We start from the raw sequence: 11,894 nt of genomic DNA, 5'->3' as shown, positions 1-11,894 counted from the left end.
CCAAATGTGCCCTGTAAGAGCTGCGTGATTGATGGCTCCTGCCTCTGAAACTCCTGCAGAAGACAGTCTGTAAGGTAATATGACGACACAGACATTCCACACCAGCCGTCTGTGTCTTCATACCCCCCAAATGCAGCAGGTGTACTGTCCCTCCTCAGGTATTTGCTGATGGTGCTCTGACCATACAACCCTGCCTCAGCATCCTTGATGTTCTGCACACTTAGCAGGTAGGCCAGGTTTGCTCTTTCATACTTTAGGTGCATCATCTCCATCAGCTGATTGGCCATGTCATTTGGGGATTTTGCAGTGCGTCTTAATTCATCTACCACAGATTTACAGATCGCTTTCTTGTAGGTAAGGAGGGCTGGCAACATGTTGGTATACCTTTTAGGGAGCTTTGCCAGCCACAGAGGATTGTCAGCAAACCAATTCCTTTTGCATGCTTTGCAGCAAAGCCGAGATGCAAACAAGTAATATTGATTGACAATGCCAACAACCACTCGAGGCCTTCCTACACCTGATGAAGTTATCTGTGGTCGAGAACAACTGTGAAGACATGGGAGAACATAATTGTTTCTCAGCCTTCCCATGATGCTGTCATTCTCTGGTTTCCAGATGAAGAATGGATGTAGCTGGAAATATTTGGGGGATGGAAGCCCACAGGCAGTCTCAATGAGCTCAGGCTGAGGTGGTAGACGCCACAAAGAGACAGAGTTAGTAAGGTGCCTCACAGGTGGACTTCCCGGCCACAGTCCCATGGCTTCCAGCTCCATCTTCATCCATACCTTTTGCTGTTGAGAGCAGTTCCAGTGAATCATTTCTTGGTCATATCTGGGCAGTGGAAGTGAGGGTGGAAATCCAGGGTGTGTTGATGCTGGTGGCACAGGCTGAGATGCAGGGCGTGTTGATGCTGGTGGCACAGACTGAGATGCAGGGCGTGTTGATGCTGGTGGCACAGGCTGAGATGCAGGGCGTGTTGATGCTGGCGGCACAGGCTGAGATGCAGGGCGTGTTGATGCTGGTGGCACAGACTGAGATGCAGGGCGTGTTGATGCTGGCGGCACAGGCTGAGATGCAGGGCGTGTTGATGCTGGTGGCACAGGCTGAGATGCAGGGCGTGTTGATGCTGGCGGCCCAGGCTGACGTGCAGGGTGTGTTGGTGCTGGAATCACAGACTGAGGTGGAGGGTGTGTTGATGCTGGCGGCCCAGACTGACGTGCAGGGTGTGTTGGTGCTGGAATCACAGACTGAGGTGGAGGGTGTGTTGATGCTGGCGGCCCAGACTGACGTGCAGGGTGTGTTGGTGCTGGAATCACAGACTGAGGTGGAGGGTGTGTTGATGCTGGCGGCCCAGACTGACGTGCAGGGTGTGTTGGTGCTGGAATCACAAATACCAAAAGGTAAAAAATCAACATGTAGACTACAGTGATTACTTACTTATAGTACACTTATTTCACAAATACACAATTGAATGACCTTGTAGACTAAATATATCATACATGCACATGCACAGAAATTCAGAGGACATGCAAAAAGGGAACTCAAATGAACACTTACCCTCATGGAGACGGAGGTTTTGATGGACATGTTGTCATGAACATGTCCTTTTGATTTTGTTAGTAGAACACAAGCAAAATAACAATTAGGAACATGGCCAGAACATAGCCAGAACAAAGCCAGAACAAGGCCAAAATAATAACCAAGGTATATTGTTAGGCAGAATAATTCAGTGAATAGTCCTGCCAAACTGATGGAGAAAAACCTCTGCCAGTAGACACAGATGGTGCTCCTACAGCTGCTGATGCTGGTGAATCTGAAATAAAGTTTAACATACACACACATGATCTTGGTTGCAAGCAGTCACATTACAGTTTACAATGAGTAGATTTGAAGTAATTTGCCTAAAGTAGCAACGATACACAATAGTTAATGTAGTTGTCAAAATAGCTAGAAAATAAGTGACAATAGTTCCTCACAAATGTAGCACAACTATTTGTTGAATAATCCTTACATTCCTAACTCAAATGGAAACTCAGTAAAATGGTTATGTGTTTAAAAATACATAGAAAACATGTTTAACTCAGAGCATGGTCTGGATTTTGGAAGGTGAAATACTCAGTATAGCTTTCTCCAGGAAAACTTCATTCATCCATTGCTATGCAATAAAACATAATGAAAACCAAAAAAGATATATGATGCCACAAGCAATATTTTTCAGATGATTTGTGTTTACTTTTGACATACCTTGGGAGTAAGGAGTTGCAGTAGAGGCTGGTGATGTAACGGTTGATGGCAATGACTCTTTTTTCATTAGCAGGTACTGCTGCAGTTTGTGCATTTTTGAACCTGTACCACATTTCCTTGACATAATGAAGAAAGCGTACCCGTCAGCTCTGCTCTCCCATATTTCTCCCCATGTACTTTTGGCCCGATTACCAAAGCCAACCAGAGTGTCACAATCTGAGGTCACAGCAGGAGAATTCGTTTTGTGAGACTCAAACTTTGAAAGCTCCTCAATATCTTTGAAGCTCATGGCATATTCCAAAAAGGACTGCAAACTGATTTTGCTGCTCCCCTCTGTACTGAAATGGCCTGCCTCTTTTTCTTTTTCCAAATTTTTGATGAGGTACATAGTGTATCCAACATCATTTTCCAGCAGCCACCTGAAGGACTTGCCTCTGTACTTCCCAAACTGTAGTATGTACTCCCCCAACACCTCAGCTTTATCTGACACATCCCCCCCTCTTTGTAAGACAACGCTGATGGCATTCTTCCTGACAACCTCTTCCTTCAGAGGAGCAGACTTGTCCTGCATAGAAGGGTTGTCTTTGATCTTCTTGGCGGCATCAGAGGGGACTTGTAGAAGGTAACCTAACGCGCCTCTCCGAAAGGTAACTTGGACCTTGCCAGGGAAAAACACCGAAGGCCTGTGTGACATGTTAATCTAAATGATGAAGCAAAGAGTAAACAAAATTAATTATTTAATTATTTTTAATGATACCTTTCAGGCTAATGTACTAATTATACAGTACAATGTATAATATACACACACAACCTTCAACTATACAGATCTATAACCAATCCCCAAATATACACAACCTCATCTGGACAAACCAATACCCCTCCCCACATATACACTGGACAACACTTGCAATAGTAATTAACAATTAACAATCTTGTAATTAACTTTATTATGAACTATAGCTTTCAGACTATTCTGTAATATCTATACAGAAATAGCTACATCATTTAAGTGACTTATTATGAACGCATTCACATTGTATAATTCGTGAAAACATAGAATACTTGTTTATTTAGATCGCGCTATAATACTATAATACTTACAAATATATATGAGAAACGTATAGTTTCCACAAGTCCACGTTTCATTCAGATTACGTTCTAACAAAATTACTCTGAATATCCGCTGTATTTACTATTATTGCATTATTAAAAGATCCGAAGACAAATAAAAAAAAAGACAATCGATGATAAAGAACTCATATTTTGTATGTAAAAACACGACTTACCTTTGGCAGTCCTTACGAATTAGAAGCTGTTGTGTGTCTGACGTAGCTAAAACCGCTAATGTAACAAAACGTAAAATGCTCGGATCAAATGCTGAAATGTAAAAGAAATTCACGAATCAGAAAAAGTAAATAAGGCTCAGATGAGTTGTTCCCGGGTGTTTGTTGTGGTTCGTTGTAATTCGGCTATTATCTTCGCCACCTCTTGCGTAAAACCTGCCACAGCGCCTCGGAGGGCATACGTGGCCATACATATATTGCATCCGTAGTGGTTTAGCACTACCATAGGGAATGAATGGGAAACGCTTTAGGGCACTTTAGCTAAAGAATCCTCGGCTCCCGCGCGGGGGCCAGTCGCGTATAGCTGTAACAGCCGTTTTGTCGAAACAGCGCCACTGAATCAGTGTGTGGCCGAAAATATATTACATCCGTAGTGGTTTAGGACTACCATAGAGAATGAATGGGAAACGCTTTAGGGCTCTTTTTATTTTTTTCAGGCTGCCATTTTCTTGAAACGCTTTCATTGAGGGTTCAATTCTAAACAAGGAAACTGTATTCTGATATTTTTTCCCCATGTATTGGGGAATTGAATGATAGATTATAATTAGATTTTGTCACTATTGGTTTTATTTGATCATGCACTGTATTTTCCCAAGCCCAAAACACAGTGTACTTGAAGTGTATTACTTGGAACGTTTATATTGTACCTTTGTACACTAAATAGTTATATTTACTATACTATTTAGTACAAGTATAATTCAGTGTTTTAATATAGACCCACTTTTACTTGATATTTTTGTATACTGATAACATATGATTGATGAATAATATTTCAGAACATTGATAATATACTCCAAATGTATTCAAAATATTATACATTCCCCATCTTATTTCAGGTGTACTAGTTTATATCCAGTGTATTAAAATAATAGTATTTTGTAATGGGATTTTCTGCATTTGTGAAAGTGTTATTTTAAAGACCAAATTACTTCATTCATTTATGCTGATGTGAAATTAATTTAAAGATAACACCTTTCAAAATAATTAACACATTCATGTACTGCACATATTCTACCATAAGATTTTCCTCTTCAGTTAAAGATTGCAGTGGATTATTCTCACTTATCAGCCCTACCTGTTGAGGAAACAAAAGTACTTCATCCGATGACCTGGTAAAAACCTTCTTCAGCCCTGCAGTCGACTTGAATGCACAGACCAGCCTTTGACCTCCTTGCCAATCTTAACTTAGATTTGGGGTTACACAAACCAAACTTTTCTGTCAGTTGATTTTTCATGTACCTTGTGCCACAATGTAATTATAAGCAACCCTGTCTGACTTCATGTACAGTATGTTCAATATGTAAACATAAATTAAAGGCAAGAGAATTGTATTGAACTTCAAAATTGTTTTATTAAAAGATTATGGCCATTTTGTTTGTTTGTGTGTGTGTGTGTGTGTGTGTGTGGATGCGTGTGTGTGTGTAAATCAACATTTCCTCTTTTCATCCATCCATCTTTTCTTTTCATCCTGATAAAAAGCAGATGCCTGGAACTCCTTCCAGGTCATTTCTTTCTCCATACCCTTGGCCTGGTAGAGGGAGAACACCTTGGCAGGACAATAAATATATTTCCCTGCCACTCCGGGGAACCCTGTGTGAATGTGAGGACTATTAGGGCCCTGTTTTAGTTCCAAATGGCAGAACCTGCACAAACGGCCAGAGGGTACCACATCTGCTGACTTCCTCTTTTGTTTGTCCTTCTGTTGTTCCACTTTCTGTTTTATGGATTCAAGTTCTTGTTGAAAGAAGGGTGTTGACATGAAATCCTCAAAAGACATTTTGGGGTTTGTGAGGCCCTCTGCTCCATATGTTTTAAATACTTTTGTGGAGCAGTAGAAGTACCTAACATGCCCACTCTGATAAAAATAATGAATTGAGGAGCCATCATTCATGTAACGGGACTTGGGTTGGCCACATGAAAGGCAGGTTTTTGTCATTTTTTTCTTTTGCTGCTGTTGTTGCTCTGACTGTTGCTGCTTTTCCATCAGTCCCAAAACAATTTTCTCTATGGCAGCTTCAGTAAGAGGAGCATTTTGTGTGGGCAGTGCGGGTGGGTTCACAACTGCAGGTGGGAGTGCTGTTACAGGGACACAGGTTGTGTCACTTCCCATGGTTAAGTGCTGCCACAGTTGTTGGGTCTCCAAGAGCTTTTCAGGACTGGTGTTAAGGGAGGAACTGGTGTTTTTTAATTTGGCCAGGTGTTTAATATACCTTCCAATGTGGTGTTTGGTGGTTGGGTGAAGCAGGCTGTTGGGGTCTGCACATGAACTTTGCACCATGGAAGCATAGTCAAAGTCCACCAGTTTCAGCATGTCCTTCTGTCCATGATGCCTGGCAAGCAGACCATCAATAGCCACCCTCATTGGGCCAGGCCACCGATTGTGGTCCAACACAAAGACCCGGCCACCAGTCTTGATAGGCCCCGTGCGTGCACTTCTTGGTGAGGCGGTCATAGGCAGTGGAGGTGTGCAGGGCAGATCTGAAAGAGAGGAACAGTTCTTCAGTGAAAGTAATTATGCAGAATGCATGTGTCTGCAAGCATATTTAGGTGCGTGTGACTGAGTTAGTGTGAGAGAGATATGCCTATGTTTGTGGTATTATTCTGAATTACCTATGTCCATCTGGGGCTCCTCAGTGCTTTCTCTCTTTAAAGCCTCAGTAGCAGGAGCTGCAGAATCAGGAAATCTGACAGTCGGCGGCAGCTGTGTTGCTGAGGGTTGACATTTCTCAACAGGGAGAGGGGTCAGGAATACGGACATGTCTGTCCTCTTCTGAGATCTGTGCTTTTCCCAGTCGAGAGGAACAGCACGGCACCCTTGCTCAACGTACTCGAGTCCAAACCTCTCTCCCGTGTCCCTGTTGGAGACTTGTAGTGCTGGATATTTGGCGCTCCCCGTCACATTCACAGAGGCCATGTTCAAGTCTGTGATCAGTAGTGGGTCAAACACTGCAGGCAAAACCACACCCGGCTGTTTGAGATCCACCAATCTCTGGAAATTCCAGCGTGCCACACCAGTCATACCCTGGGCCTGAAATAACTCTGGGGAGACTTTGTTCCCAGTCACCCACTGAGCCTGGTGGAAGTGGTAGCCCTCTTGCTGTGAAGTGCCTCTGATTGGAATCCACACGGGCACAGATGCCCCTTCACCCTGGACATGGTTGAGTTGCAGCGTGCCACCGTATCTGTACAGAATCCCATCCTCCCGTTCTGGGTCACTGAGACAGCCCCTCAGCATGTGGACTCGCTGGATCCTCCAGGCTTTCAGCATGGACGGTTTGAAGAGAGGGATGTCATTTACATCTTTTAACAGGTGGAAGTGAAGGAGAACTTCTTCCACTCTCTTCACAAGCTCTCGTGGCTGAGGGATCTTTGTCCTGCAGTGCTCCCGGATATGCTGCTTTGTTGGATTTGCTGGCACGATCCCGCAGAAGACATAGGCCTCCTTCAGTCTCTTCAGATCCTGCTGATCCACAATTGTGAAGGCAGCCGAGAGGAACTGACAGAAAGAGCTGTATAAGGAATGATGCTCTGAGACACACTCCCGGCAGAATCGTCTCATACAGTGGAACAAGTCCAGCTTTACAGAGATGAACTCATTAAACTTTGACCTCGAAGCACAGATGTTGGTCAAGTCCCCGGATGTCACCTCTGCAACAGTAGCCTCTGTAGTCCTCCAGGCTTCCCTCAAAAGGTGCTCAGCTGGATGAGAATTCTGGACCCTGAAGGCTGCACAGCAGTCCCTATGTACAAAGAAACATAACAATGTCCAGAAATAGAAGAGGATTAAAAAAAAGTTACATGATTAAATATATAATGAATTTTCTTCCCTATTTGAGATTTAAATGAAATTATTAATATCATTAAATAACATATGTAAGCTGAAAAGGCTTATACAATTGTTAAACAAATTATATAATAAATACCTGTCCACCCAATGGTAATTGGCCTTTTCAATTCCAGCAGCAGTGTAGCGTGTGGCCAGACCTTCATACATGGGCTCCAAAGACCTTTCACTCTCGGACTGCACCATCACCCAAGAGATGATCATCCAGTTCTCGTTCATCACAGCATAAGATGACATTGTGCCTGATGTAAGAGTGACTTTCCTGGCAATCTTCCGGGTGTGGTCGGATCTCAACACCTGTCCAAATGTGCCCTGTAAGAGCTGCGTGATTGATGGCTCCTGCCTCTGAAACTCCTGCAGAAGACAGTCTGTAAGGTAATATGACGACACAGACATTCCACACCAGCCGTCTGTGTCTTCATACCCCCCAAATGCAGCAGGTGTACTGTCCCTCCTCAGGTATTTGCTGATGGTGCTCTGACCATACAACCCTGCCTCAGCATCCTTGATGTTCTGCACACTTAGCAGGTAGGCCAGGTTTGCTCTTTCATACTTTAGGTGCATCATCTCCATCAGCTGATTGGCCATGTCATTTGGGGATTTTGCAGTGCGTCTTAATTCATCTACCACAGATTTACAGATCGCTTTCTTGTAGGTAAGGAGGGCTGGCAACATGTTGGTATACCTTTTAGGGAGCTTTGCCAGCCACAGAGGATTGTCAGCAAACCAATTCCTTTTGCATGCTTTGCAGCAAAGCCGAGATGCAAACAAGTAATATTGATTGACAATGCCAACAACCACTCGAGGCCTTCCTACACCTGATGAAGTTATCTGTGGTCGAGAACAACTGTGAAGACATGGGAGAACATAATTGTTTCTCAGCCTTCCCATGATGCTGTCATTCTCTGGTTTCCAGATGAAGAATGGATGTAGCTGGAAATATTTGGGGGATGGAAGCCCACAGGCAGTCTCAATGAGCTCAGGCTGAGGTGGTAGACGCCACAAAGAGACAGAGTTAGTAAGGTGCCTCACAGGTGGACTTCCCGGCCACAGTCCCATGGCTTCCAGCTCCATCTTCATCCATACCTTTTGCTGTTGAGAGCAGTTCCAGTGAATCATTTCTTGGTCATATCTGGGCAGTGGAAGTGAGGGTGGAAATCCAGGGTGTGTTGATGCTGGTGGCACAGGCTGAGATGCAGGGCGTGTTGATGCTGGTGGCACAGGCTGAGATGCAGGGCGTGTTGATGCTGGTGGCACAGGCTGAGATGCAGGGCGTGTTGATGCTGGCGGCACAGGCTGAGATGCAGGGCGTGTTGATGCTGGTGGCACAGACTGAGATGCAGGGCGTGTTGATGCTGGCTGGCACAGGCTGAGATGCAGGGCGTGTTGATGCTGGTGGCACAGGCTGACGATGCAGGGCGTGTTGATGCTGGAGGCACAGGCTGACGTGCAGGGTGTGTTGATGCTGGCGGCCCAGACTGACGGTGGCAGGGTGTGTGGCTGATGCTGGCGGCCCAGGCTGACGTGCAGGGTGTGTTGGTGCTGGAATCACAGACTGAGGTGGAGGGTGTGTTGATGCTGGCGGCCCAGACTGACGTGCAGGGTGTGTTGGTGCTGGAATCACAAATACCAAAAGGTAAAAAATCAACATGTAGACTACAGTGATTACTTACTTATAGTACACTTATTTCACAAATACACAATTGAATGACCTTGTAGACTAAATATATCATACATGCACATGCACAGAAATTCAGAGGACATGCAAAAAGGGAACTCAAATGAACACTTACCCTCATGGAGACGGAGGTTTTGATGGACATGTTGTCATGAACATGTCCTTTTGATTTTGTTAGTAGAACACAAGCAAAATAACAATTAGGAACATGGCCAGAACATAGCCAGAACAAAGCCAGAACAAGGCCAAAATAATAACCAAGGTATATTGTTAGGCAGAATAATTCAGTGAATAGTCCTGCCAAACTGATGGAGAAAAACCTCTGCCAGTAGACACAGATGGTGCTCCTACAGCTGCTGATGCTGGTGAATCTGAAATAAAGTTTAACATACACACACATGATCTTGGTTGCAAGCAGTTACATTACAGTTTACAATGAGTAGATTTGAAGTAATTTGCCTAAAGTAGCAACGATACACAATAGTTAATGTAGTTGTCAAAATAGCTAGAAAATAAGTGACAATAGTTCCTCACAAATGTAGCACAACTATTTGTTGAATAATCCTTACATTCCTAACTCAAATGGAAACTCAGTAAAATGGTTATGTGTTTAAAAATACATAGAAAACATGTTTAACTCAGAGCATGGTCTGGATTTTGGAAGGTGAAATACTCAGTATAGCTTTCTCCAGGAAAACTTCATTCATCCATTGCTATGCAATAAAACATAATGAAAACCAAAAAAGATATATGATGCCACAAGCAATATTTTTCAGATGATTTGTGTTTACTTTTGACATACCTTGGGAGTAAGGAGTTGCAGTAGAGGCTGGTGATGTAACGGTTGATGGCAATGACTCTTTTTTCATTAGCAGGTACTGCTGCAGTTTGTGCATTTTTGAACCTGTACCACATTTCCTTGACATAATGAAGAAAGCGTACCCATCAGCTCTGCTCTCCCATATTTCTCCCCATGTACTTTTGGCCCGATTACCAAAGCCAACCAGAGTGTCACAATCTGAGGTCACAGCAGGAGAATTCGTTTTGTGAGACTCAAACTTTGAAAGCTCCTCAATATCTTTGAAGCTCATGGCATATTCCAAAAAGGACTGCAAACTGATTTTGCTGCTCCCCTCTGTACTGAAATGGCCTGCCTCTTTTTCTTTTTCCAAATTTTTGATGAGGTACATAGTGTATCCAACATCATTTTCCAGCAGCCACCTGAAGGACTTGCCTCTGTACTTCCCAAACTGTAGTATGTACTCCCCCAACACCTCAGCTTTATCTGACACATCCCCCCCTCTTTGTAAGACAACGCTGATGGCATTCTTCCTGACAACCTCTTCCTTCAGAGGAGCAGACTTGTCCTGCATAGAAGGGTTGTCTTTGATCTTCTTGGCGGCATCAGAGGGGACTTGTAGAAGGTAACCTAACGCGCCTCTCCGAAAGGTAACTTGGACCTTGCCAGGGAAAAACACCGAAGGCCTGTGTGACATGTTAATCTAAATGATGAAGCAAAGAGTAAACAAAATTAATTATTTAATTATTTTTAATGATACCTTTCAGGCTAATGTACTAATTATACAGTACAATGTATAATATACACACACAACCTTCAACTATACAGATCTATAACCAATCCCCAAATATACACAACCTCATCTGGACAAACCAATACCCCTCCCCACATATACACTGGACAACACTTGCAATAGTAATTAACAATTAACAATCTTGTAATTAACTTTATTATGAACTATAGCTTTCAGACTATTCTGTAATATCTATACAGAAATAGCTACATCATTTAAGTGACTTATTATGAACGCATTCACATTGTATAATTCGTGAAAACATAGAATACTTGTTTATTTAGATCGCGCTATAATACTATAATACTTACAAATATATATGAGAAACGTATAGTTTCCACAAGTCCACGTTTCATTCAGATTACGTTCTAACAAACTTACTCTGAATATCCGCTGTATTTACTATTATTGCATTATTAAAAGATCCGAAGACAAATAAAAAAAAAAGACAATCGATGATAAAGAACTCATATTTTGTATGTAAAAACACGACTTACCTTTGGCAGTCCTTACGAATTAGAAGCTGTTGTGTGTCTGACGTAGCTAAAACCGCTAATGTAACAAAACGTAAAATGCTCGGATCAAATGCTGAAATGTAAAAGAAATTCACGAATCAGAAAAAGTAAATAAGGCTCAGATGAGTTGTTCCCGGGTGTTTGTTGTGGTTCGTTGTAATTCGGCTATTATCTTCGCCACCTCTTGCGTAAAACCTGCCACAGCGCCTCGGAGGGCATACGTGGCCATACATATATTGCATCCGTAGTGGTTTAGCACTACCATAGGGAATGAATGGGAAACGCTTTAGGGCACTTTAGCTAAAGAATCCTCGGCTCCCGCGCGGGAGGCCCGGGTTCGATTCCCGGCCAATGCAATGGAGTTTTGTAGGTTTGTAAATGAAAACACCTTGACTAGCTTTAAAGCATGCTAGCTGTAACTCTGTGACCGCCAAAGCCATCCAATTAAAAACGGCTAGATAATATTACATGCGTTTCGTCTCTGAAATCCAATGAGAACCCATTGCGTGGTTATACTGGATGCAAGCCGAAACTGTGACCGCCCAAGACATTGAGTAAAGCATTTCCTGATATTATAGATTTGTTGATATATCCCCTCACCTACTGACGAAGAGTAAAACATTTTATGTTCTTCTGTGGTTCCACAACTTCACGTTCTAGTACCGTACCGTAGACTGT

General features: G+C 43.1%; 3 protein-coding genes across 3 annotated transcripts; all 3 read right to left on the bottom strand.

The window, feature by feature from the left end:
* Positions 1-1,253: 1,253 nt before the first annotated feature.
* On the bottom strand, positions 1,254-3,835 carry LOC114830314. The gene is made up of 5 exons (XM_029117703.2): positions 3,531-3,835; positions 2,245-2,944; positions 1,763-1,813; positions 1,558-1,604; positions 1,254-1,378 (listed from the first exon to the last, which is right to left on the bottom strand). Exons 2-5 carry the CDS (start codon positions 2,936-2,938, stop codon positions 1,313-1,315), a joined length of 858 nt encoding a protein of 285 aa, XP_028973536.1. The 5' UTR covers positions 2,939-2,944; positions 3,531-3,835; the 3' UTR covers positions 1,254-1,312.
* Positions 3,836-4,979: 1,144 nt separating this feature from the next.
* Positions 4,980-8,785, bottom strand: LOC114832305. Its single transcript, XM_029118556.2, has 3 exons — positions 7,511-8,785; positions 6,198-7,327; positions 4,980-6,065 (listed from the first exon to the last, which is right to left on the bottom strand). The coding sequence occupies exons 1-3, from the start codon at positions 8,548-8,550 to the stop codon at positions 5,014-5,016; spliced, it is 3,222 nt and encodes a 1,073-aa protein (XP_028974389.2). The 5' UTR covers positions 8,551-8,785; the 3' UTR covers positions 4,980-5,013.
* Positions 8,786-8,939: 154 nt separating this feature from the next.
* On the bottom strand, positions 8,940-11,521 carry LOC106023952. The gene is made up of 5 exons (XM_029118554.2): positions 11,199-11,521; positions 9,912-10,611; positions 9,430-9,480; positions 9,225-9,271; positions 8,940-9,045 (listed from the first exon to the last, which is right to left on the bottom strand). Exons 2-5 carry the CDS (start codon positions 10,603-10,605, stop codon positions 8,980-8,982), a joined length of 858 nt encoding a protein of 285 aa, XP_028974387.2. The 5' UTR covers positions 10,606-10,611; positions 11,199-11,521; the 3' UTR covers positions 8,940-8,979.
* Positions 11,522-11,894: the final 373 nt, after the last annotated feature.

Source organism: Esox lucius, chromosome 5, assembly GCF_011004845.1.
Source record: "Esox lucius isolate fEsoLuc1 chromosome 5, fEsoLuc1.pri, whole genome shotgun sequence".
NCBI classification, from domain to species: Eukaryota; Metazoa; Chordata; class Actinopteri; order Esociformes; family Esocidae; genus Esox; species Esox lucius.
Note: the sequence above shows the minus strand (reverse complement) of the source record. Positions and strands in the feature narration are given on the sequence as shown.

Excerpts from the sequence above, each read along its gene's own strand:
- LOC114832305 (XM_029118556.2), bottom strand. The coding sequence starts at position 8,550 with ATGATTCACTGGAACTGCTCTCAACAGCAAAAGGTATGGATGAAGATG. Across the intron at positions 7,328-7,510 it reads AATTACCATTGGGTGGACAG|GGACTGCTGTGCAGCCTTCA; the intron begins GTATTTATTATA and ends CTTTGTACATAG. Across the intron at positions 6,066-6,197 it reads GGAGCCCCAGATGGACATAG|ATCTGCCCTGCACACCTCCA; the intron begins GTAATTCAGAAT and ends CCTCTCTTTCAG.
- LOC106023952 (XM_029118554.2), bottom strand. The coding sequence starts at position 10,605 with ATGTCACACAGGCCTTCGGTGTTTTTCCCTGGCAAGGTCCAAGTTACC. Across the intron at positions 9,481-9,911 it reads TGCAACTCCTTACTCCCAAG|ATTCACCAGCATCAGCAGCT; the intron begins GTATGTCAAAAG and ends ACTTTATTTCAG. Across the intron at positions 9,046-9,224 it reads AAACCTCCGTCTCCATGAGG|CACCAACACACCCTGCACGT; the intron begins GTAAGTGTTCAT and ends TTGTGATTCCAG.
- LOC114830314 (XM_029117703.2), bottom strand. The coding sequence starts at position 2,938 with ATGTCACACAGGCCTTCGGTGTTTTTCCCTGGCAAGGTCCAAGTTACC. Across the intron at positions 1,605-1,762 it reads ATCTGTGTCTACTGGCAGAG|GACATGTTCATGACAACATG; the intron begins GTTTTTCTCCAT and ends CAAAATCAAAAG. Across the intron at positions 1,379-1,557 it reads AAACCTCCGTCTCCATGAGG|CACCAACACACCCTGCACGT; the intron begins GTAAGTGTTCAT and ends TTGTGATTCCAG.